Below are 26,117 nucleotides of genomic sequence, written 5' to 3' on the forward strand. Positions count from 1 at the left end.
GGTTTGGCCAATCAATTCATCTTATTACCAACAATCCCTATAATCAGCAATTGTTGTTTCATTGTATGACCTGTTTTTTAATCACTGAAAGTAAAGTTAAATTCCTACGGGTATATAAATTCTGACATTACACTTGGGTATGGCAACTGATTTTTACAATACAAGTTTAAATTTAGATTTGTTTGTAAAGGATAAAGTTTCTTTAGTTTATGGTGCAAACATTTCAGCTTTGTGCCTGGGGCAAGATTCATTATGAAACACTAGATCATTAAGCTAATATTTGCTTCTGTGATGTAATGACTGGTATGTGATTAAATGTGTTTTCATAGAATAGGAAAGATATTCAAATTCCTGTCAAAAGGAAGAAAAATTCTAGACATGATGAAGAGGTATAAGACACACACAGCCTTCCTTCAGTAAACCTATCTTCAGTATTCAGAAATGTGCCAGAAGCGGGTGGCTTAGGTCTTTGCATCTTCTTTAAAAACATAAAAAGCAGCGAGGTACACATCTTGATGGAGAAAGTGCTATGTCTTGTTGAAAATATTGTTTTGCACCAAGATACCAGTTAGCACCAAATGTGAACCCTTATCCAATTCTCCTAGAATTTCTACCCAAGCCACCAATTGTTTCATGAAGCCACTGAACAGCACCAAATTGTAGTGCTCTCTATCAATACAAACTAAAGTGTATATGAATCTATAGCTTAAAATGAGATGCACAGGCTCTCACCTTTATTGCTGTGAGCTCTGTTCATAGCAATATGGTTTTCAACTGAGGGTTACACACAAAAGTAACAGTAACTCACGTTTGGTGAGTTCTGGTCCTCCATTTCTGAAAAAAGTGCAAATCAATAATTTATACTTGGAATACCATTGGGTCACCCACATATCTGAGCGATTATAAACAGGAAGACAGGTATACATAAATATACTAGCCATGCATAGCTGAAGTTTACCCAGACTGCTTTAAAAGGTGCTCTAAACATTTTGATTTTTTTTTAAAAAGGTCATTTTGTAACATTAAGCAAATATCCCTATTCTGCATAAATGCTCTTTATTCACCTTTGGAAGAGAGACACTCCCTAACAGATTATGAAAGCATGCAAGATGAAGATTTTGGAGGTATCGTAGTTTGCTGCCCATAGAGGGCCTGGGAGAGCATTAATTGGATTTCGTTTTTTATTCTGACACTGCAAGAAGCTAGCTAGCTACACTTCAATCTCTCTGGTCACTCGATTACAGACCTAAGAGTGGCTATCCTTCAACAAAAAAAGCTTCAAAACCAGACTCCAATGAGAGACTGCTGAATTGGAATTAATTTGCAAACTGGATACAATTATCTTAGGCTTGAATAGAGACTGGGAATGGATGAGTCATTACACAAAGTAAAACTATTTCCCCATGTTATTTCTCTCCCCCACCCCACCCCCCACTGTTCCTCAGATATTCTTTTCATAGTAGCAGCTGTGTTAGTCTGTATTCACAAAAAGAAAAGGAGTACTTGTGGCACCTTAGAGACTAACAAATTTATTAGAGCATAATATTAGAGCTCACTTCATCGGATGCATTTGGTGGAAAAAACAGAGGGGAGATTGATACACACACTCATAGAACATGAAACAATGGGTTTATCATACACACTGTAAGGAGAGTGATCACTTAAGATAAGCCATCACCAGCAGCAGGGGGGGGGGAACCTTTCATGGTGACAAGCAAGGTAGGCTAATTCCAGCAGTTAACAAGAATATCTGAGGAACAGTGGGGGGTGGGGTGGGGGGAGAAATACCATGGGGAAATAGTTTTACTTTGTGTAATGACTCATCCATTCCCAGTCTCTATTCAAGCCTAAATTAATTGTATCCAGTTTGCAAATTAATTCCAATTCAGCAGTCTCTCGTTGGAGTCTGGTTTTGAAGCTTTTTTGTTGAAGGATATTCACTCTTAGGTCTGTAATCGAGTGACCAGAGAGATTGAAGTGTTCTCCAACTGGTTTTTGAATGTTATAATTCTGTCTACAGCCAAGCTCTACGATATAATCGCATTTGCTCCAACCCCTCAGACAGAGACAAACACCTACAAAATCTGTCATGCATTCCTACAACTACAATACCCACCTGCTGAAGTGAAGAAACAGATTAACAGAGCCAGAAGAGTACCCAGAAGTCACCTACTACAGGACAGGCCCAACAAAGAAAATAACAGAACGCCACTAGCCATCACCTTCAGCCCCCAACTAAAACCTCTCCAACGCATCATCAAGGATCTACAACCTATCCTGAAGGACGACCCAACACTCTCACAGATCTTGGGAGACAGACCAGTCCTTGCTTACAGACAGCCCCCCCATCTGAGGCAAATACTCACCAGCAACCACACACCACACAACAGAACCACTAACCTATCCTTGCAACAAAGCCCGTTGCCAACTCTGTCCACATATCTATTCAGGGGATACCATCATAGGGCCTAATCACATCAGCCACACTATCAGAGGCTCGTTCACCTGCGCATCTACCAATGTGATATATGCCATCATGTGCCAGCAATGCCCCTCTGCCATGTACATTGGCCAAACTGGACAGTCTCTACGTAAAAGAATGAATGGACACAAATCAGACGTCAAGAATTATAACATTCAAAAACCAGTTGGAAAACACTTCAATCTCTCTGGTCACTCGATCACAGACCTAAGAGTGGCTATACTTCAGCAAAAAAGCTTCAAAAACAGACTCCAACGAGAGACTGCTGAATTGGAATTAATTTGCAAACTGGATACAATTAACTTAGGCTTGAATAGAGACTGGGAATGGATGAGTCATTACACAAAGTAAAACTATTTCCCCATGGTATTTTTCCCCCCCACCCCACCCCCCACTGTTCCTCTGATATTCTTAAAAAGAAAAGGAGTACTTGTGGCACCTTAGAGACTAACAAATTTATTAGAGCATAAGCTTTCGTGAGCTACAGCTCACTTCATCGGATGCATTCTGATATTCTTGTTAACTGCTGGAATTAGCCTACCTTGCTTGTCACCATGAAAAGTTTTCCTCCTTTCCGCCCCCTGCTGCTGGTGATGGCTTATCTTAAGTGATCACTCTCCTTACAGTGTGTATGATAAACCCATTGTTTCATGTTCTCTGTGTGTGTATATATATATATCCTTCTCCCCTCTGTTTTTTCCACCAAATGCATCCGATGAAGTGAGCTGTAGCTCACGAAAGTTTATGCTCTAATAAATTTGTTAGTCTCTAAGGTGCCACAAGTACTCCTTTTCTTTTTGTCCATAGAAGTATCTCCTGACAAACAACAAAACAAAACTAAAGGGAAAACAGATTACAAAATGACTGAGCCAACTAACTGAAATCCCAATACTATAATAGATCTAATAGCCAACACAGTAAACTGGAACTGAAACTTTTCGCTCCAAATTCTAACTTTGATAGAACTTTAATTTCATTCTAAAACAAGGTGGGGAACCTCTCCCATGAATGCTGAGGTCTGGCAAAAAGAGGATGAGAGCCAAAGTCTGCTCAAGCAGTGGCCTATTCATCTGCATTCCCTTCACATAGGAGAGGTCACCAACTGTGAACTGTTCAGAGAACTCTAAAACAAACCATGCACAAAGAGCACACAATACAAACAGACCTAAGAGGGGGAAAAAAGCAAAATTAAGAACTGATCCAAGCATGACAGATAAACCAGGTGCAGTGTAGAAAGAGCCTTTGTACTATAATCAAACCCACCAACAAGGAAAAGTCTTGAAACTTAACTTGGACGATTACAACAGGAGAAACAGCTCAGAGTTTGATTTCAGTGATCCAGGTTGCCTAACTGAAAGTTGTTCATAAATCACTAGAAGTGAAAGCTTCTCAATTAAAAAATTAAACTTAAACCAGTCAGGCAGTATTTACCATCCATTGCTAAAAATCACTTTGCCAACATATGCTAAATTTAGCTATTCAGCAGCCCACTGGAAACTAAACATGAACTCTAATCTTGTTGGGAAATGGAAGCCAACTGGTGTTTTTGAAGTCATGAACAGCATGTAAAATACTGTAAGACAATGGAAAGTTAACTCCAGTTATTTAGCATTTCTACAAGAGTCAGTATTATAGCAGCATACTCCATTGCTTCAATCTCTGTAGAGAGCTCTCTGCCATTCCTAACAAGGGAGCAAACTTTTTAAATTTACATGTTAGAAGTTATTCCAAAATAACAAATATGAAAAACAGCAGACCAGGAAAGATCCCCTTTCACATGAAAGTATATTTCCTTAGGGATCCCTTCAGTTTTGGGGCAGGAAAAGACAGGAGGAATAGATCAAGCATGTGGACCAACACATTTTGTGGTAAAATCAGGGTGGATTACTTAAATCAGCAATTTAAATCACCAAGGGGAAAGCCTTAGAAAAAAGTTGATGAAAATCAATTTTAAATTCTGTACTTCTAAAAGAAAAGGAGTACTTGTGGCACCTTAGAGACTAACAAATTTATTTGAGCATAAGCTTTCGTGAGCTACTCACGAAAGCTTATGCTCAAATAAATTTGTTAGTCTCTAAGGTGCCACAAGTACTCCTTTTCTTTTTGCGGATACAGACTAACAGCTGCTACTCTGAAATTTTACTTCAGTTATTTTCTAAAGAAAGGGGCATTCTGATTGGTCGATATAACCATTAAAACATGTTGATTTACAACTAGAGACTTCACACTAGATTTGCTTTTTGCGCTGCCTAGGAGGATGCCCTATAACTATATACATTATTTAAGCAATTACATCGCTTAATATTTTCTTAGTCATGGTACATTTTAGTATGTCAAAATTGTAAATGATATATTGCTTATTTACTAGATAGTTAACTTTGGTAATGATTAGTGTCAAGCTGCATGAGGATGGTAACTGGAATTGAATTAAACAACCTTAAGTGTTTAATATATAAATTTATCAAACTCAATATATAAACTTATCAAAACATGCTTCACATTTACAACTAAAATGATTTATTAAAGGAACAGAGGTATTAGCTGTAATCAGTGAATTAAATGAATTCAGGTCAGCCAGTGAAAATTTTCAAATGTGCCTAACAGAAAGTGACTAGAGCTTAAGTGCCTACTGAAAATAAAAGAGCCTCGTAAGTTACTTAGGCTGTATTTCAGACTTTTAAAACTAGTAGCTCTCTTCCCCTCCCACTTTGTTTGTATTCATAGACTGGAAGAGGGAAGTTTTCCTGCTTTTTCAACTCCCAATGTCTCCACTTTGAAAAAACTAGTCCAAATGGGGGGGGGGGGGAGGAGAGGGGAAATCCTTTCTGTGCCTGCACAAGATGCTACTTGCTGTCAAAAGCTGATTTAGCACTTCCACAAACTCTAGTTCCAGGTTTAAGCAAGCTATTTCCACCGTCTCAGTGGAGTGCCTCTCTTTAAAAGATCATGCTGGAATGGTTCACCTCCAGCTCTGAAATTTATTATGGTTGGCATGATTGATGGGTGATTGTTAGATGCCCATGTCATTGCAGTATCTTCAACAGTTGGGCATCTACCCTGGTACTTTGGGTTAAGAATATTGGCAAGAAAATGAGGTGGTGTAAGCATTTGATCCATTCATTTCCTTACTGCCTACAATTTAACTTCGTTGTTGGGTATTTCTTTCTTCAATGTCTCAAAGTTCTTTCCAAATTTCAACAGCATCAGCAACTGAGCAGCAATCTTTCTACAGTTTGTCCAAAGCTATGGAAACAGGTTTCAGTATATTCACCATACCTTCTACATTTCTCTTTAGTCCAATGTTGACTACTTTAGCTGTGATAGTTCCATCTATTTTAGCACGATTTTCTTCACACATTGTCATCAGAACAGGCCAGTTCTTAATAAATAGCTCAAAAGCTGTCAACCACTGAATTCCATTGTACATCTTGGTGAAGAATTAGGCCTGGTCTACACACGGGGGTGGGGGAATGGGGAAATCAATCTAAGTTACAAAACTTCAGCTATGTGAATAATGTAGCTAAAGTCAATGTACTTAGATATACTCACAGCAGTGTCTTCACTGTGGTGAGTCAACAGCTGACACTCCACCGTCAACTCAGCCTGTGCCTTCACTCCGGTGGAGTACCGGAGTCGACAGGAGAGCGTTCGGCAGTTGATTTATCGTGTCTAGACTAGACACAATGAATCGACCCCCGCTGGATCTATCACGGCTAGTCAATCCTGTGGGTAATTTATACAAGCCTTTAGCTTGGGTCATGCTGCTCTCAGTGAAGATGAAGCAAAGGGTTGTTGTTTCAGAACTATTTTGCAATTTCAACAATTTCCTTTATTCCTGCAGTTGTAGCCTAAAAATTAAATACAAGATGCACCAGATGAGCACTGCACCCACATAATAAGTTTCAGGTTCCTTTCATTATCTTCTTCTACATTTCTTCTGCTCTTTGCTACATTTGCAGCATTGTTTGTGACAAAGCAATGCACTTGACACTTGAATTTTTGATCAGTTTGTTATAGCATTTACTGCTACATCTCAATATTCTGCTGCATGGGCATTTCCTGATTGTTCTATTTCCTTTTCATATACTCTAGTCAGCAATCTTCCAGAAATGTCTGCTCTGCCAGGTAGAGTGCAGCCTTGTCGTAATGACTGAAACATGTCAATAAAATGTTTGTTCTGAACAAGACAAAAGGGAGTCACATAAATGAACCAAACTATTTTTTCATCTATGGAGTCTGGCTGGAGTTTGCTGCTCCTGGTTACAAACTCATGCATGCTTTTACTGGACAATGAAAAAAGTCTTTTTTGATATACAGGTAATTTACTATCTGACGCAAGTTAAGTTGCAGCACTGCTGATGGTACCAGCAGATGACTCTGAAGTTGTTCACATTGCAGATGGACACTCATAACCCCTTATGTCTAAGCTGGGCCCTGAAACTAAAATGTAGGAGAGTCACTCTCATTCATTAAGAATAGAGAGTGCACTGCTTTAAAAAAAAAAAAAAAAAAAAAAAAAAAAAGATTGTAAATGAAAGATCTGCCTACTGCAGCTGTTTGTGCTACTGTTCAAATGATATAATTTACTCTAAACCCAGTTTCATAGGGGAAATTAATAAATTATGGGATAATCTAAATCTATTTAAAACCTTATCTCTAGCAATTGGAAAAAACATTTTTAAAAGGTTAAAATTCCTAAATGCCTAATAAAACTTTAAACAGGAAATCTTCCTAAGAAATTCACCTAGGATGTTTGATTGTATTGAGCAATAAAAAAATGTCATAAATTCAGTAGTAATCTTAAAAATGTAATTGATAAATACGCCCACAACAAATTGCCAATTATATTTTGAAATTCATAAATAATCCACCAAACAAAAAAAAAAGCCATACACATTTCCGACAATAATCTAAGACATGGCAGACAGTCCATAAGAATAGCGCAAAAATAAGTTTACTAACAAGGATAAAGTCCTTAATACAATGCATGGCCTATTGTGCCATCTTTATAATGCCTGATCTCAAAAGTTAGATTCCCCACCCCCGCCCAATTCTGTCTTCATACAGGAAAAACAGCCTTTAACTCAAAGTTTTTGATAGAGGCACATATATTCAGTATAATTATTTTTATTTAAAATTTTTGAGGGATTATAACAAATTTAGGCTTTAGCAGATTTTGTATTAAATTCAGATTTCATTTACAAAAAAGTTAAAAAAATCCATTTATTTTTAAAAAATCATTTCCCTCTAAAATAATTGATTTTTTATTCATCCTGGGTAAAACACTGCAGATAGGACAATGATTTTTGAGTTACTAAAAGGAGTATCTAACACAATCCTGGAATAGCAGCACATTCCCTCTGGTTCAGGGAACCAAGAATATCCCATGACAAGAAACAAGAACATCTCCCTCTAAGACTGCAAGAACACACACCACAGCAGTCAAACTGACTATTTTTGGTAATAGTATTTATTTTTCTTTAATTGATTCATTTGATGAGGCTGTTGCATTTTTAACCTATCATTTCCAGTATGATAGCTCTAAGCCCTAATCTACACTGGGGGGGGTGGGAGAGAGGAAATCGATCTAAATTACGTAACTTCAGCTACACGAATAATGTAGCTGAAGTCGACGTACTTAGACCTACTCACCACAGTGTCTTCACTATGGTGAGTCAACTGCTGCCGCTCCCCCGTCGACTCTGCCCGCGCCTCTCACAGCGGCGGAGTACAGGAGTCGACGGGAGAGCACTCGGGGATCGATTTATCGCGTCTAGACTAGATTGATCTGGTGGGTAGCGTAGACATACCCTAAGATTGTAAGCTGTTCAAGTCAGGGACCTGTCTAAATAGAGAAGCAGCAGAGAAAAGGGGGAGCAGGATAAAACGTACAAGCAGCGACTGGAGAGGTTATGCGTGTATTCTGGTGGTTCCAGAGGTTTGGTTGTGGGTTTTTTTTGTTTGTTTTTTTAAAATCTACCTCCTTCATCCCTCCCTTGTTTCCCTCAGCACCACTGTCTTGCTCTATTCATTTCCTCATCACTATGCCAAAATAAAAGTGCCTACCCTTTAGCAACTACCTTCCACCCAGTCTTCCTCATTCAGGGCTGAATGAATCTACAAAAATGAGGAAGAAAAAAACAAAACAAAAAACTAATGCTACTCTGAAGCTATCCAAAGTCTCATGTTTTGAAAGGCAGTTTCTGGAACAGATTGAAAGCTGGCTCTCATGGATACTCTATCTCCAGTGTCTTGGAGCAACTCCTGTCTCACACAAGGGGCATCTGGAATAACGAATAGCCAAATTTTTCACCATCAAAACTGGGGGGGGGGGGGCTTTGAAACCATTCTAGTTATAAATTAAGTATTCTCCTCTCCACTTCATGCACATTTCCTTTTGTAGTGCATATGGAGTATTAACCTGGCACAGTGATCCTGAAAGCAAATGAAGTGTGCTGTGATGCTCAAATAAAAGTGGCAGAAGACCACACTCTGCAGTCGTTTTTGCATGTCCTGACTGACACAAAGAATCTTTATGGCATTTCTGCAAGTTTCCTCCCAGTTCCCTTTGCCCTTCTCTACTAACTTTTGGGATTGTCAACTTTACAGACACATTACCTGTCATCAGCAAGTAGTATCAGCAACCAGTGCAGCTGAACTTTTGATGCACAATTTAGTTGCAAGTGTGAATGAGCACGGACCATGTATACTTAAAAACCTTGTTCATCACAGTTTTTGCCTGACAATACATGCAGCTCAAGTGTTCAGCACCATGCAACAAACAGATTATACAACTTGGTTGGAATTTCGCCTCTATTATGAGCTAACCTTTTTAGGGTTAAAGTATGTGAACTTAATCAGTCAACAACAATCTTGTTAAGATTACTCCTGTACAAGTAATCTTGACTAATGTGGGGGCTCTCTTATATCCTACTGGAGGTAATGAGCAATCAGCATGGGGCCATTTGTAATGGAGACAACATAGAAGAGTTGTCCTAAGCACCACCAAACTATCTTAAAATGTATACTTTTGTTGGAGAAAAACACAGTTCTCACTCTCAGGTTGGGTGCAGCAAGTCAGATACACTTTATTATCTCAAGCAATTGCACAGAGGGAGAGTGTGCACTAGGACATAGGGTTTCCCCCAACTAGGCAGCTCTCTCCAAAGATAAACAATTAGAGCAAGCATGTGTACCTTTATTACAGACAATAAGCAACAGCTGCATATTGTTTATGCATATTCTTTCAGGATATCTTATTTTTCTCACCAATTTCTCTTATAGTCTACATTCTATTCTTATCTAATACAAGGTCACAACAACCTCTTTCACAGTTCTTTTCCCACTCACTTTGCATTATCCCCACTTCTACAAATCTTGCGTTATTAAAGCTAGAGTTAGCCTGACTCCTGCTCATTTCAGAGGCCTGCATCCAAATTCCCTTTATCTACTTCCACACTTTCATCTAACCATTTGGTTAACATTAAGAGAACATAAAAAAGAGTGAGTGATTTTTGCTGTGTTGTTTTAGCCAGCTGGTCCCAAGATAGGAGAGGAGACAAGGCTAAGTGCTCAGAAACAGGGTAATTGTTTTCCATCAGGCTTTGCTTTGTTATGAAACTTTACTAATCATTAATTCCAAAATATATTAAGAACTTAAGAGCAGCCATATTGGTCAAACCATCTAGTCCCCTACTCTGTCTTCTGATAGTTGCCAATGCCAGATTCTTCAGAGGGAATGAACAGAACAGGGAAATTTTTGAGTGATCCATTGTCACCCACTCCCAGCTTCTGGCAGTTAGAGGGATTGTATCCCTGACCATCTTGGCTAATTACTATTGATAGACTTATCCTCCATGAACTTATCTAATTCTTTTTTGAACCCAGTTATACTTTTGGCCCTCACAACAACATCCCCTGGCAATGAGCTCCAAAGGAGGACTCTGCATTGCGTGAAGGAATAGTTCCTTATGTTTAAACTTGCTACCTATTAATTTAATTGGGTGACCCTGGTTCTTGTGTTATGCGAAGGGATAAACACCACTTTCTTATTCACTTTCTCCACACACCATTCATGATTGTATAGACCTCTCTCATATCACACCTTAGTCGTCTTCTTCAAGCTGAGAAATCCCACTTTTTAAATCTTTCCTCATATGGAAGCTAATTTTTGCTGTCTTCCTTTGTACCTTCCCCAATTCTAATATATACTTTCTGAGATGAAGCAACCAGAATTGCATACAGTATTCAATGTGTGGGCTGAAAGAGGACTACTTTTATCTGACAAAGAACAAAAAAAAAAGTTTCCTTTATAAGTTCCTTGTCAGAATATAGCTGTCCAGAAGAGCAGGCAGGCTTCGAGAAATAAATGTTCTTAACGATCACTGAAGTCCTATATTACACTAGTATCAAAGTGTTACACGATTATGCTTTCCTTTCTTTCTTTCTCATCCTTGGAATTTCAAAAGGAAGCCAAGAAGCATGCTGGCTGAATACAAAGTCCCTTGCCAACAATTAGATGAACAGACTACAGGAGCATTGGAGAACAGGCTATTTTGTGACACAACCACAACAGAGAGCAGTCAAGCATATTCCTTAGAGTCTCCAAACTTTTTGGATCATGCACCCCCAGGGCCAGCTCTAGGGAATGAAAAAAGAAAAAAAAGAAGAGGTACTGCCGAAGACAGAGCAGGGAGAGCTGAGCTGCCGCCAGCATGTCACTGAAGAATCAAAGGTCCAGGAGTGCTGCTGCCGCCATGCCAGCAGTGCTCCTCCTTCCAGGCACCCCTAGGGATGGTCTTGCGCACCCCACTTTGGAGACCGCTGCCTTACAGGAACAGCAATAAGTGAAAGTGAGAGTGGAAGATCAAACAGTTGACCTGGCAGCCACTGCTTTTCTCATACTAAGAGAAGTTACCTGCAGTGATGATGCAGCTATGTAGGTCCCAAGATATTAGACAAGATGAGGTAATATATTTTATTGGACCAACTTCTGTTGTTGACAGAGACAAGCTTTCGAGCTACACAGAGCTCTTCATGTCTGGAAAAGGTACTGAGTGTGCGTCACAGCTAAATACAAGATTGAACAGACAGGTCATATTCTAAGGAATTATTCAAGGTGAAGTGGCCAGTTAGCCTATAGTCATAGGACAAAAAGGAAAGATAGTGAGTTACAGACTATTGTAATAAGCCATAAATCCAGTGTCTTTATTAAGATCATGATTTTTAATGTCTAGAAAAGTTATGAATTTAAGTTCTCAGGCTCATGTTTTGAAAGTGTTGGGCAGGTTTCCTTTTATGAGGACTGAGAGGTCAGATATAGAATAAGGCACTTTGTGAAACATTTCACCCACAGATGGTAAGGTGTTTTTGTCTCATTTTTCTGAGAGAGAGTTCATTTGAGAGCATAGTGATTGTCTGGTTTTATCCACACAGTTGTTATTGGGGCATGTAGTGCACTAGATGAGATATATCACACATTGGTGATATCCATGGTTCCTGCACATGCCTCTTGAATGGTGTGTTGTAAAGGGTATTGATCACTGTAGCAGTGGAGATATGTCTGCAGATTTTGCATCTGTTGTTTTGAGCGGGTCTGACACTGCTTTGAGCGTGTCCTGGGTTGCGGGAAGCTTGCTTCTGATAAGGGTGGAGAGATTGGGGGGTTGTTTGAAGGCCAAAAGTGTGTGCAGGAGTGTGTTTCAGGAAAGATTTCTTTCCATCTAGGGTCCCCATCAAGTATGGGTTATAGATATTTGATGATATCCCATATGAGTTCCAGCATGGGGTGGCAGGTGACAAGTAGGGGTGTGTAATAGGAGAGGGTTCAATTTCTGTACAGAAGCATGTTCTCTCAGGGCATTTGGGTGGCCCATTCCATGATGCGATTTATTTCTCTGGAGGAGCATTCTTGTTTGATGAAGGCGGGTCTGAGTGTGTTAAGCGGTATATCCCGGACTTTCTACTCGGCACATATTCTGTGGTATCTAAGTGCCTGGATACTAACAAACAGTTTTATTGGTGTATATGCAGTGGTTACTGTATCAATGAAGTAGGTGTGGCAATCCATGCATTTCTTATATACAGTTGTCTGAAGCAGACTGTGGTCTCCGTGAAGTTAATGCTAGAGTGGGAGTGTTCCAGAGAGAGTTTAATAGATGGATGGTGGATGTTGAAGTTGAGGTGGAAATCTATGAGGGAGTTTAAGCTGTCTGTCCGGAGAATGAAAATACCATTGGATGTAACTCAGGTATATCATTGGTTTTGTGGTGAGTGAAACCAGACAATCACTACACACTCGAATGAACTCTCATAGGAAAATGATAAAAAGACAACACACTCCCTATCACGTATAGGTGAACTTTGTGAAAAGTGACCACTCTATATATGACCTATTACTCCTCGTACTCAAATGAAACCTGCACAAAACTTCCAAAACATTTGCCTGGGAACTTAAATTAATAACTTTGCTGGACTCTAAAAATGGTCTTAATAAAGACACTGGATTTATGGCTTATTACAACAATCTGTAACACACTAGCCCCCCTTTTTATTCAATTACTACAGGGGTATTAACTGTCTGCTTCACCTTGAATGGCCCCTTAGAATATGTGCTAACTATTTATGCTAAACTGTCTGTTTAATCTTGTATTTGGCTGCGTACCTTTCCCATACCTGAAGAACAGCTGTGAGAGCTCGAAAACTTGCCTCTCTCTCCATCAAAAGTTGGTCCAATAAAAGATATTTCCTTACCCAGATCATCTCACTAAGAAAAGTGCTATATATGCATGTCAGTCAGTTATGAGTCTCTCTCTAATATTCTGGAACCAACATAGCAACACCACCACTGCATACAATCAGACATTTTCCAAAAAATAATGAAGAGTTCAGAATGATCAAACCGTCAAATTTTACTATAATACTAGCAACTTAAGGTTGGTTTTCCCCTGCTCCTCCACATGGACTTCTACTTTATCCATTTCTCATATTTCTCTTAAGATGACTCACTCCTGGCTCAACTAACCTCCATTTGCTAAACAAATCTGGAAATAAATGACGACAAAATGCACCGTGTGTACCCATAGAGCAAAACTTGTTATTAGAGAAAAGAAGGTAGGAGAAAAAACTGAAAAGGGACATTGTTCCTCAAAGGCACAGGGGGTTGTCTAAAAGCCTCACACTTTCATATGGTAGTGAACATAAATTCCACTAGATAACAGTTTTACAATTGGTAGGTCTAATTTTGGGTCTAAATTGTTGGAATGTTTGTTCAAGTATTACTTGCCAAAACCATTTTATTTTTTTAAAAATAAAAAACAAAACCATGGCTAATTGGCTAGCATTTTCCAGTGCACTATTTAAAAAAAAATAAAAAAATAAGCCACTTTGCTATTCATTTCTGACAATAGAAAGGAAAAGTTCTGTGGGTACCTTTTACTGCTTCTTTACAAATGTATACTGTGCACTTCAAAGTGGTAAGAATTTATTTTTGGTGTCTTTGATAACTGTGCTAAAATGCAAAAGTTCATCTGTCATGCTTAGCAACAGACAGCTTTTTAGGACTGTTACATCTTCCCCCTCCTGCCCCCTCCCATGGGCTTTTGTGGAATTTTAAATACGGATTTATCTTTTTATAAAATAAACTTATCAATATTATTACACTTGAATTAATGTAATCTAAAAACAAAATATTCTTTCCGATTTTTAACCTTGCGAGTGCTAGAAGCATCTAGTCTTCCCTGTTTTTTCCAGAGGACTCCTAAATGTTCAGAATGGAGTAGGAGTGTGACATCACAATAGAACAACAGGATCTCCATCTTTCTCAGCCCTTTCCCAGCCATCAGTTGAAGACAGGGACAGGGAAATGTTAGATCATCAGTCAGCATGACCTCCCACCACAAATGAGAGCTGGAAAAATTGTTACTCAGGTAATTGCAATAACTATTCTAACACCAAACCTCCAGTCTTCTAGGTCTTCAAACGTATAAAAAAAACCTTTAAAGTACATCACAAATTAACAATGAAGAATACAAATTTCCCACTATGGTTCACAATTAGCCTGCCCAAGTCAAATATGCACCATAACTACATATTTAATTGTTTCAAAACAAAGAGTTCTAGATATAATGATAAATAGGTGAGATGCAATTAGTGCCAGCCAGTCCATGCATCTCACAGGGCATAGATTTGATTAAAGAAAAACAACACCAAATCTCAGGATCAGATTCCTATCTCAAATAAATAGCATATGTCACTTCAGTGCAGGAAGAGAAATATTACGGTGCATGAAGTCAAACTACGCCTATGCCCCAGGGTCTCATTCCTGGCCCGGAGGGCTCCTCCCCTCTCCCACCCCATGCTGGGCCCTGGAGTTTTTCTAGCATGTTGCGGGGGGCGCTCAAAGAAAAAGGTTGAGAACACCTGTTGTAGGAAACCACTTAAAATGAAATGGGCAATTATGGGTTAGCAGGCAATGTGTGTATTACAAATAGACAAAATGAGCCATAAAACCAGAGCCCCTGTTGAGTCCATACTTTTTTAATGTCAAGCAGAGTTATGAATTTAAGTTCCCAGGCTTGCCTTTTGAAGTTGTTATACAGGTTCTCCTGAGGAGGAAATATAGAGAGCTCACTTTGTGAGAAGTGTGTGTCCACAGGAGACATGGTGATTTTGTCTTATTTTTCTACGAGTTCATTTGAGAGACCAGTGATTGCTCTGTTTCACCCACATAGCTGTTGCTGGCGCATTCGATGCACTGAATGAGGTATACCACAGGTCACAATAAGCACATAGACCCATTAATCTTGAAAGGTATGTTGTGGGAGATATTGATCATCATAGCAGTGGAGATATGTCTGCAGATTTTGCATCTGTTCTAAGAGAGTCTGGTACCATTTTAGTTGATGTGTCCTGTTCTGTGGGAAGCTTTCTTCTCCTGATGAGCCAGTTTGGGGGTTGTCTGAAGGCCAGAAGAGGGGGTGTGGGAAAGATTTATTTCAGGATGTGGTCCCCAACAAATATGGGCTGTAATTGTTTGATACCCTGAATAGATTACAGTGTGGGGTGGCCAGTGACAACTTGGGACATGAGGTCAGTGGGTTGTTTTTTTTCCCTGTATTGAAGCAGGTTCTCCTGGGATATTTGGGTGGTCTATTCCATGAACCCATCTACTTCTCTGGAAGAGTAGCACTGTTTAGTGAAGGCATTTAAGTGTGTTTAGATATGTGTATCGGACTCTCTTTAGAGCAAGTAGAGAGAGAGAGTAGAGCGTAAAACACCCCACTGCCTGCTAACCCTTAGTTGTCCTGGTGTGGGCCTTAAAATGAAGTGGGCAGGTTTGGGCCAATATCTTCCATGGGACATGAACTGAGAGTATACAATAGTATAAAATCACCTCTCTAATGTCCCACCTATGCTGAAGGCAACAACAATGCTTGGAAGATAAAGACTTTAAACTGAGGAGATTCCTTCTTAGCCTGGGGACCAAATTCACCCTGTTTATTAAGAATTGTGAGCTGCCTGTAACATCTATTAGGGTGAGAAAAACTGCTTGATTCAAATCTTGCTTAGTCTGATAAACTTTAGAATTTAGACTGCAATTTTACTTTTATTTCTTTTGAAACCATCTTTGTCCTATAAGCTTAACACTTGTAATCACTTTAAAAAAAAAATCTATGTTTCTGTAGCTAATAAACTTATTTTAATGTTTTATCTTAACCAGTGAGTTTGTCTGAAATGCTTGGGGAAATCTGCTCATATTACAAAGGCTGGTGCATATCCACTATCCTTTGATGAAGTGGCAAACTAATGAGCTCACACTGTTCAAGAGAAGGTCTTGAGCAGCATAAAATGGTAGATTACTGGGGGTGCAAGGTTGGGGAGATTTGCTGGTGTCTCACTCTGTATAGTTCATGAGTGGTTTAGAGAACATTCATGTAACTTAGCACGGTGCGTCTCTGCATGCTCGCAGCTGAGTGATAGTGCCTGGAGGTGATCGCTGCTTGTCACTACCCAAGCACTGAGAGTGTGTCCCTCCTGGAGAGTTAAAGTGGCACAGCGGTCCCAGAGTTCAAGGCTGTGCTCCTAGGAATCCTATTTCCCTGCTGGTCAATGGCTCACGATGATTGTTTAACGCCCATTTGGGTGTGGGTGGCCACCTTTGTTGTCACTAGAGAGCTAATTGTCTCCTAAATTCACAACATATTTCAACCACCATATAGAAAAAGCTCATAACTTCATACACACTAATGATATACATATTTTGACAGAACAATGAGTTTCAGCGGATCAAGACCTTTCATATGGTACTATACAAGGCATGCTTTGCATGAATCACCACAACCATATAAAAATGATGAATGTAGGGATTACAGAGAGCTATTTTGAGGTACAGCATGTCACAACCACATGAAAATTTGAGTAAAAAATTCAAAGCAATATTGCTACACTTTTGGGAAAAATGTATAGAGCAAAATCAGTAAGTGACCTCTGGTAGTGAGCAATACTTAAAACATCTCACTGCTGCAAGCAAAAATCACCAAGTACTCTGCTCATTATGTCTGCTTGATACAAGTTAGATCTAAGTTTAAACAAAAAGTGCATTTAGAATTCATTTTGCGGGCAGCTTATAATATGTAAAGTCATTTATCGCAGAAAAGTAGGCCCTTAACATTATAACATGCAGCTACAAGGAAGGAGAGGTTTAAAATTTATCAATATAAAGCTGTTGGTTATATTGAATACTTAACAGATGTGTCTGGAGACTGGTATTTTCTAGAGCAGTATGGTAAAAGTCAGTATTACACAGAAAATTTCAGTTCTCACAGGATTTTATATGATGAAGTTACCAGTGCCTCTGACTGTGTGCTTTAAGTTTAAAATACATTCAAAACTTTGGACAAAATCATTAAGATTAAGAAGGGTGGGAAAAATGAGTCATCCATAGTGTGGGTTTCTAAGGCACAATCAGCCTTTCACAATGAATTTACTAAAAAACACTAAATATTTTACTGGACAGTCCAAAAAAAATGCTCTGTAGGTAACTGGAATTTAAATCTATCCTCACTCCAAAAGATTTAGCAATCAAACAATTTGGAGTTCCACAGCTTCAAAAGAAACCAAAAGCCGTAGAGCACTTAAACAACACCTTTTTTCAACATCCATCTAGGATGGTAAGTTTCTCATTCATGATTACCCTGCCTCTACACAGCAGATATTAGTACCTTACTTTTAGAGAATCTAAACTCCTTGTTGTAGGCCTCAGTTGAGCAGAAGAACAAACTTCTCCCTGGGTCTGGCTTTTATACTCCCAGAGAGAGAGAGAAAGCAAGCCAGATTCTATTCTAAGTGAAGCGATAGTTCTAGCACCATCTTGGACATTTTCTTCTGTACATGAATTTCCATAAGCACCTACTCTAGAGTTGAGAGATTAGACCCTTCTATCTGAGAGAAGGACACCATCAAAAGACTTTGTGTTCCGCTGGCAAGGAGGAACTGTACCTGAATAGACTGGTATAGAAGAGAAGACAATATTCCAGAAGCAAAAAGAGTGCAAACTGTTACACTGATGCTTTTCTAAATCTGCAGACAACTCCCAGAACTTCTATTGCTGCTCCTGATACCCCGAGTTTTCCCAAACTACAAAAAAAGTGAAAATTGACTAGTCTTCTCAATTTTCTGTTTTACTATTGAGAACCCTGAGGGCAACAAGTGAAGCAGTCAAGAATCAGGTCACTTTTACCTTGGAAGAACTTGGAAAAGTGGAAAGCACCATAACTATTCACTAGAAAGGGAAAAAAATCCAGGGGGATACAGTGGACGTAGTATACTTACATTTCCAGAAAGTCTTTGACAAGGTCCCTCACCAAAGGCTTTTACATAAATTAAATTGTCATGGATTGAGAACTGGTTAAAAGACAGCGAACAAAGAGTAGGAATAAATGGTAAATTTTCAGGATGGAGAGGGGTAAGACCAAAGCTGACTGTAAAGAACTTCAAAAAGATCTCACAAAACTAAGTGATTGGGCAACAAAATGGCAAATGAAATTTAATGTGGATAAATGTAAAGTAATGAACATTGGAAAAAATAACCAACTATACATACAATATGATGGGGGCTAATTTAGCTACAACTAATCAGGAGAAAGATCTTGGAGTCACCATGGATAGTTCTCTGAAGACGTCCATGCAATGTGCAGCAGCAGTCAAAAAAGCAAATGGGATATTAGGAATAATTTAAAAAGGGATAGAGAATCTCTTATTGCCCTTATATAAATCCATGGTATGCCCACATCTTGAATACTGTGGACAGTTGTGGTCCCCTCTTCTCAAAAAAAGATATACTGGCATTAGAAAAGGTTCAGAAAAGGACAACTAAAATGATTAGGGGTTTGGAATGGGTCCCATATGAGGAGAGATTAAAGAGACTAGGACTTTTCAGCTTGGAAAAGAGGAGACTAAGGGGGATATGATAGAGGTATATAAAATCATGAGTGGTGTGGAGAAAGTGAATAAGGAAAAGTTATTTACTTGTTCTCATAATATAAGAACGAGGGGCCACCAACTTAAATTAATGGGTAGCAGGTTTAAAACAAATAAAAGGAAGTTCTTCTTCACTCAGCACACAGTCAACCTGTCGAACTCCTTGCCTGAGGAGGTTGTGAAGGCTAGGACTATAACAGGGTTTAAAAGAGAACTGGATAAATTCATGGAGGTCATGGCTATTAATGGCTATTAACCAGGATGGGGAAGGAATGGTGTCCCTGGCCTCTGTTTGTCAGAGGGTGGAGATGGGTGGCAGAAGAGAGATCACTAGATCATTACCTGCAAGGTTCACTCTCTCTGGGGCACCTGGCATTGGCCACTGTCAATACACAGGATACTGGGCTGGATGAACCTTCGGTCTGACCCAGTATGGCCATTCTTATGTAAGTGATCCATCCCATTGCCCAATCCCAGCTTCTGGCAAACAGGCTCAGGACAACATCCCTGCTCATCCTGGCTAATAGCCAGTGATGGATCTATCCTCCATGAATTTATTTAGCTCTTTTTTGAACCCTGATTTAGTCTTGGCCTTCACAACATCCTCTGGCAAAGAGTTCCACAGGTTGATTGTGTGAAGAAATACTTCCTTTTGTTAGTTTTAAACCAGCTGCCTATTAATTTCATTTGTTGACCCCTAGATTTGTGTTACAAGAACGAGCAAACACTTCATTCTTGTTTACTTTCAATTTTCAAAATAGGATTAGGAATGTAGCTGACTAAGACTATGTCTACACTAGCACTTTTATCAATCAGCGGTGTGAAGAAAAAAAAAAAAATCACACCCCAACCGACAGAAGTTACACCGACAAGTGCCGGTGTGGATAGCACTATGTCGATGGGAGACACTGACATAGCGATTGCCGCTCATTGGGGGTGGTTTCATTATGCCAACAGGAGAGCTCTCTCCTGTCAGCACAGAGCAGCTACACAATAGACCTTACAGCAGTGCAGCTGCAGCAGTACTGCTGTGCCACTGCAAGGGGCTGCTGTGTAGACAGCCTAAAGTCAGCGTTAGAGCTTCTGACTTTGGGCAGGTCTTCACTAGCAACGTTAAAGTGCTGCCGCAGCAGCACTTTAACATGGTTGTGTAATCACGGCACCAGAGTTCTCTCCCAGCACTATATTAAAAAAAACAAAAAAAGACACCTCCACGACGGGAACAGCTACCAGCAATGGGAGCACAGCTCCTAGCACTGGTGCTCTGTCTACAATGGCACTTTACAAGCGCCGAAACTTGCAGCGCTCGGGGGTGGGGTGGGGTTCACACTCCTGAGCGAGAAAGTTGCAGCGCTGTAAAGAGCCAGTGTAGAGAATCCCATATACAACTACCCTCTTAGGAAAAAAAAAAAAAAGCCACACTTGTTTTCCAGTGGATCCACAGGTTTATGAAGACAATATCTACACACTTTCCTATTAAATGTTTATGGAAGACAGTTATTGATGAGAGAACAAACGAACAGAATGAAAAGATGCACAGGTTACATGCACTGGGTGTTATTTTAAGAACCAGCATATAATTTAACCAAGGCATCTAGTTGAATTTTCTAAGATTAAAAACTAACTAACTGTTCTGATTCAATAATTAATGCACACTTTGTATGAATTATTCAACCCTGACTGGAAAGAGGATATGGGTATTTCCTGGGACTTGGACAAAACTAGAGTAGCATAGCAACATTTTTTTTTAAAACAATCTAAAAAGAACATAATTCAAGCAGAAGCAGAACAAAGTCAGATCTGGGAGTTTCTGATGAATCAAAACTGGAGTAGAGAGAAGAAATGAAAGTGAGTGTCAAAGATTTAACAAAATTCCTCCAGGCATAGATGTGTAAGATATTTCCAACAAAAGCTTCTAAACTTTATGATCAGATCAAAGTTCCCCTTTGGGTTTCATGAGACTTCATATGACGGACATTTTACATCTGTGGGAACAAAGTACTTGAATCTTTTTTTAACAGATCTAGTTTAATATCATAATAAATGGACAGAAGACATAACCAACACTATGCACTTCTCTGGACTTGAATGAGGAGATCCCTGTAGCATGGCAGCCACCTCTGGTTTCAGGCTAGACTATTTCAGTTCTGAATTTCTGCAGAGTACTTCGAAGAATTCCGTTTCAAGCTGCAACTCTTAGGATCCAAATAAAAGCATGAAGTCTATAACATGCTATATCTGATTTTCCCATTGTTTAATTATCAGCATCACTTCAGCAATTTAGAAGCTGTTGTGTCCTCAAACTTCTTACAGAACTTACAGGGAAACGGGAAATAATTCAGACCAGAGCTAGATGAAAAAGTGAATACTGAAGGTATATGGGATTTGGCACACAAAACAAGCTGCTAGCCTTTTTGCTCTGAATAAGTCAGCATATTGGTACCAGTGTACCTCCAGCTTGATACAAGAGGAATTGTTACACAACAGGAGCATTGAGTAAGGCTTGGTCTACCCTCAAACTTTCACCACTAACTAAATCAGTTTTGTTTCAGTGCAAGTCTGTGCAAACAATTTTTTTTTTTTTTTTGGAATAAAGTGACCTATTTTGATTTTGTCTAACCAATGTAAACAGAATAGGACACTTGATTCCAAAATGAGATTCAGTGCAAACCTGTGTGCACAACAAAAGATGTGAATTTAAAAATGATTTAGTTAATGCGGTGCAAGTTTGTGTGTGGACAAGCCCTAGATTGTAGAAGTGGGAAAAAGATGTTCCTACTGAAGAACGGATGCTAAAAATATTTGTTTTGCTCTCCAACAGCTAAAATGGATGAATTTCAAGTCCAACCAATATTAAAAATTCTATTTCTGGTAGCTTGTAGTATGCCTACATAAAGTTGCAAACCATTACAGATTGTTCTGAAGACGAGTACTTGCTTTAAATCAAAAGCTGTAGAAACAGCAGTCAAAATAAGAGTGATGATACACTATTCTTGATTCAAACTTGCCACGGACACTCTCAGAACTCCCTACTTGCCATACTGAATGCAATACTTAAAATATGTGCAAGTAAAATTTTAATTTCAGTAAAATGCTGAACATCATTTGTCACTTCATTTTCTAGAAAGTGATGCTAGAGAATAGGTATGTGTTTTACCCAGTATAATTAGCAAATGTACAATAAAAATAATTTGTATGATCCATCCTCTGGTCACTAAGGGTGTGTCTACACAGCAATAGCAATATAAAGCTCAGGCTTAAGCCTGAGTTTAAGCTTAACCCCTATGTCCACACACCAATTGTGTTAACCTAGGGCTTGAACCTACGGTCCCAAGACCCTGCAGGGCAGGAGAGTCCAAGACCATGTTGAGCTAGAACCTAGGGTCTGAGCCCTATTACTTTCCTGTGTGCATATAGCCCAAGCTTGACTTGGGCCCTGGAAGTCTTCCAGATATATCCCAGAGTTCTTTGGAGCAACTTCCTGAGTCCCTTCTATGCTGACAATCTATTACGCTCTACTGTGACCAGAAGCCATACCTCCCTTTGCAAAAGGCAGCAGCTTAGATCAGCATTAGCATGCTTGCAGCCAAAGAGTTTTCAATGGAGACTGATCAGAAGAAGCCTTTTGCAAAGAGCTGCTTACTGGTCACAAGAGCACAGCCAGATTTTGGCGCACTCTGCGTAGGCGTCCCACATACAGACCCAAGGAGGGCTGCAGGGTGGGGGAGTGTTGTCACAGAGTAGAGCAGGGACTAAGCAGCTGCCCTGCAGGGAGGGGAAATGACAGAGCTCCCAGTTCAGCACAGCCAGGAGAGGGATGACCCACAACAAGCCAGTCACTCCTTCCCATCCCAGCAGAGCAGCCACTGGGTCCCCGCTCCACTCTCAGCCCCCTCCCCCCCGCCCTCCCTGGGCTGCATGCCTTGTCAGGGCGGTAAGTGGAAGACGCCCCAAAACTTCTGCACAGTCTCCCGGGGATCTGCTATCCCTGCCTCCTGGGGTGCACCACGGATAGGGATAAGGGACCCCCCGGGGATCACTTCACCACTTCGCAGCTGGCAACAGCCAGGCTCAGGTCTGTGTTTTTCCTATGAAACCTACATTTTATCTCAAGCTTCAAAACAAACCGACAAAAATAGATTAAAAAGCCAATCAAAAAAAACCTTAATTTTTAAAATGGGGATGTTAAATGAAGAATTGCAAAGTTTCATTTTAATAGTTTGACAGCCCTGGAGACTGATGTCCTAATTATCCTCTGAACAGGGGGCAAAGAAAGTACCAATGTGAAATTTCTAAAGATAGCTACAGCACTTGACCCAAGGTTTAAGAATCTGAAGTGCCTTCCAAAATCTGAGAGGGATGAGATGTGGAGCATGCTTTCAGAAGTCTTAGAAGAGCAACACTTCAATGCGGAAACTACAGAACGCAAACAACCAAAAAAGAAAAATGAACATGTGTCGGACCATACTGATTTGGATGGTTATTGAGCAGAACCCATCATTAGTTTGGACGCATGTCCCCTGGAATTGTGGTTGAAGCATGAAGGAACATATGAATATTTAATGCATCTGGCATGTAAATATCTTGCAACGCCAGCTACAACATTACAATGTCACCTGAAAGTGAGAACAGGCATTTGTGTGGCAAACAAAAAGAGGGCAACATTTTATTTAGGTTTTTTTTTGTACATAATTCTAGATTTGTAAGTTCAACTTTCCATGATAGATTGCACTACATTACTTGTATTAGATGAATTGAAAAATACTATATCTTTGGTTTTTTACTGTGCAAATATTTGTAATAAAAATAAATAAAAAGTGAGCTCTGTACACTTTGTATTGTGTGTTGTAATTGAAATCAATATTTGAAAATGTAGAAGACATCCAAAAATATTTAAATAAATGGTATCCTATTACTTAATCGTGCGTTTAATTTTTTTTAATCGCTTGATAGCCCTAGAAAAAGCCTTCTCAAACTATAGTCTTTCTACTGAGACAGCTACCAAAGGAGCTAATTATGTAGTTCAGGTACTCATTTGCTTCTTATGGGCACCTGGGTCTCATCAATAGCACAGTTAGGAAACAGGGTGGGCAGTGGAGTTTTACCACAGTCCAACACATTGGTAGGGCTAGAGCAGGGGTCACCAAGCCATCAATCACGATCGACTGGTCAATCCTGGAGACTCTCCCAGTCGATCATGATCTCTGGCCATGACAGTGCAGCGGGGCTGTCTGCCATGGCCCCAAGCCACTCCCAGAAGCAGCCAATACATCCCCGCAGCCGGGGTGGGGAGGGTTCTCCACGCGCTGCGCCTGCCCGCAAGTACTGTCCCTGCAGCTCCCATTGGCCGGGTGCACTGCCTGCAGAGAGGGAAAGCATGCGGAGCCATGTGCCCCGCCCCAAGGGCTGCAGAGGCGAGTTGGCCACTACCAGGAGCAATGTGGCCACGGGCTGCACTACTAGCTGGCAGGGTGGTGGGTGGCCCAGATCGTGATGGGGAAGAGGTGTCGATGTGCCTGAGTGGGGCAGGGGCAGGCAGGGAGCCTGCCTTAGTCCTGCCAATCAGAATCCGCCCAAGGTAAGTGCCCCAGTGGGAACTTGCACCCCAGCCCTGAGCCCCCTCCTGGAGCCAGCATCCCATACCCCCTTCTGCACCCCAACCCCCTGACCCCCCTCCCAGAGCCAGCACCCTGTACTCCCTCCTACACCCCAACACTCTGCCCCAGCTCAGAGCCCTCTCTTGAACCCATACTCCCTCCCAGAGCCCACACCCCAGGACCCCCATCCTGCACCAAAACTCCCTCCCAGAGCTTGCACCCCTAGCCCCCTCCTGCGCCCCAAATGTCTGCCCCAGGCTCAGTCCAAAGCCCCATCCCACACTGCAAACCCTTGGCCCCAGCCCAAAGCATGTACCCCCTCCTGCACCCCAGCCCGTTGAGAGTGAGGGAGAGTGAGCAACGGAGGGGGGTGGGATGGTGTGAGCAGTGCAGCGCCTCGGAGAAGGGGTGGGGTAGATACTGGGGGGCCCTTAAATTCCAAAAGTGATCTTGGGCATAAAAAGGTTGGAGACTACTGGGTTAGAGTAATCACACATGGGGGCAGGTGTGCTAGGCATTCAGGAACAGGGTTACTTAGACTTGTGTCTGTGCACTGCAGTGTGGACACCAGAGCCTTAGGTTTGAGCACAGGTCAGAAAATCCTTAACCTAGGGTTAAAATGCAGTGCATATGCTCAAGCCCAGGGTTCCTTGACATAAGTCTGCTGACTCAAGTCCCACTAACCCTAAGTTTACATTGCTATGTAGACATACCCTACCACACGATTTGCTCCACAATCCCAGTGTAGAGAATCCACTCCCTGCACAATGCCAACTCTCTTCTCCTGCAGCATACCAACCATGCCCACTTATGCAATTCTCCTTCTCCATCCTCTTCCAAACCCATTTCATTTTTTCTTGTGCATTCTTTTAAATATTTGCATGCTTTCTTTCTTTCTTCCCCTCTCCTGAAATTTCCTCCTACTCCATGTCTGCATTAGGAGCAGCAGAATGCTGGGAAGAGCAGCTGGAGCTGGCATAGCTGTCCAAACCTGCCCATTATCTTACCTACTCTTTATTTCTACAAGAATTATGACACAACAGGAAGCAACTAAGGATAGAATGCCTACATAGGACTAGGGAGGGCAAGCAATGCCTTTACGCACACCTTAGCTCAACTACTTCTATGTGATGCAAGAGTAGCTCCAGGGAGAAAGTGCTTCCCTAACCAGTGCTGCTTTGCTTCCAGCCCATGCACCACCCCAACTATTTATATACCAGTGATAAGGGAAGGGGCAAGGGCAAAGTTGCACTTTCAAGGCTAGCTCACAGAATTTTTTCAGATGGCGAGTGCCAGTGGTTACCACACAGCATGCACTGCACTCTAATGCAGAGAGCGTAACAAGGGCAAGGAAAACCACGAAAGCTGCTTCACCATATTTTCACATCCATACCCAGCTAAAGACTTGGAAATGATTGCTGATATCTGATGGCTTCAACAAAGGCTCACTGAACTTCTGTGCTAGTTACTTTATTCACCTTCACTATTTTTTCAAATCAGTTACTTTTGAGCCAACAATCCTATTCTCTACATCAAAAATGTGGAAGTGAAGAAATCTT

At 40.6% G+C, this 26,117-nt stretch overlaps 1 protein-coding gene across 3 annotated transcripts in view; it reads right to left on the bottom strand.

Annotated features, from left to right (window-relative positions):
* GALNT2 (polypeptide N-acetylgalactosaminyltransferase 2) overlaps nt 1-26,117 on the bottom strand; it is a 147,401-nt gene that overhangs the window by 95,352 nt on the left and 25,932 nt on the right. The window contains exon 2 of one of the 3 annotated variants that reach the window (XM_043511346.1): nt 18,222-18,263. The exons of the other annotated variants lie outside the window; for them this stretch is intronic. Within the exon in view, the coding sequence (XP_043367281.1) occupies nt 18,222-18,254 (33 nt within the window). The 5' untranslated portion in view covers nt 18,255-18,263. The remainder of the gene's footprint in view (nt 1-18,221; nt 18,264-26,117) is intronic. 3 annotated transcript variants of the gene reach the window in all.

Source organism: Dermochelys coriacea, chromosome 3 (assembly GCF_009764565.3).
Source record: "Dermochelys coriacea isolate rDerCor1 chromosome 3, rDerCor1.pri.v4, whole genome shotgun sequence".
NCBI lineage: Eukaryota > Metazoa > Chordata > Testudines > Dermochelyidae > Dermochelys > Dermochelys coriacea.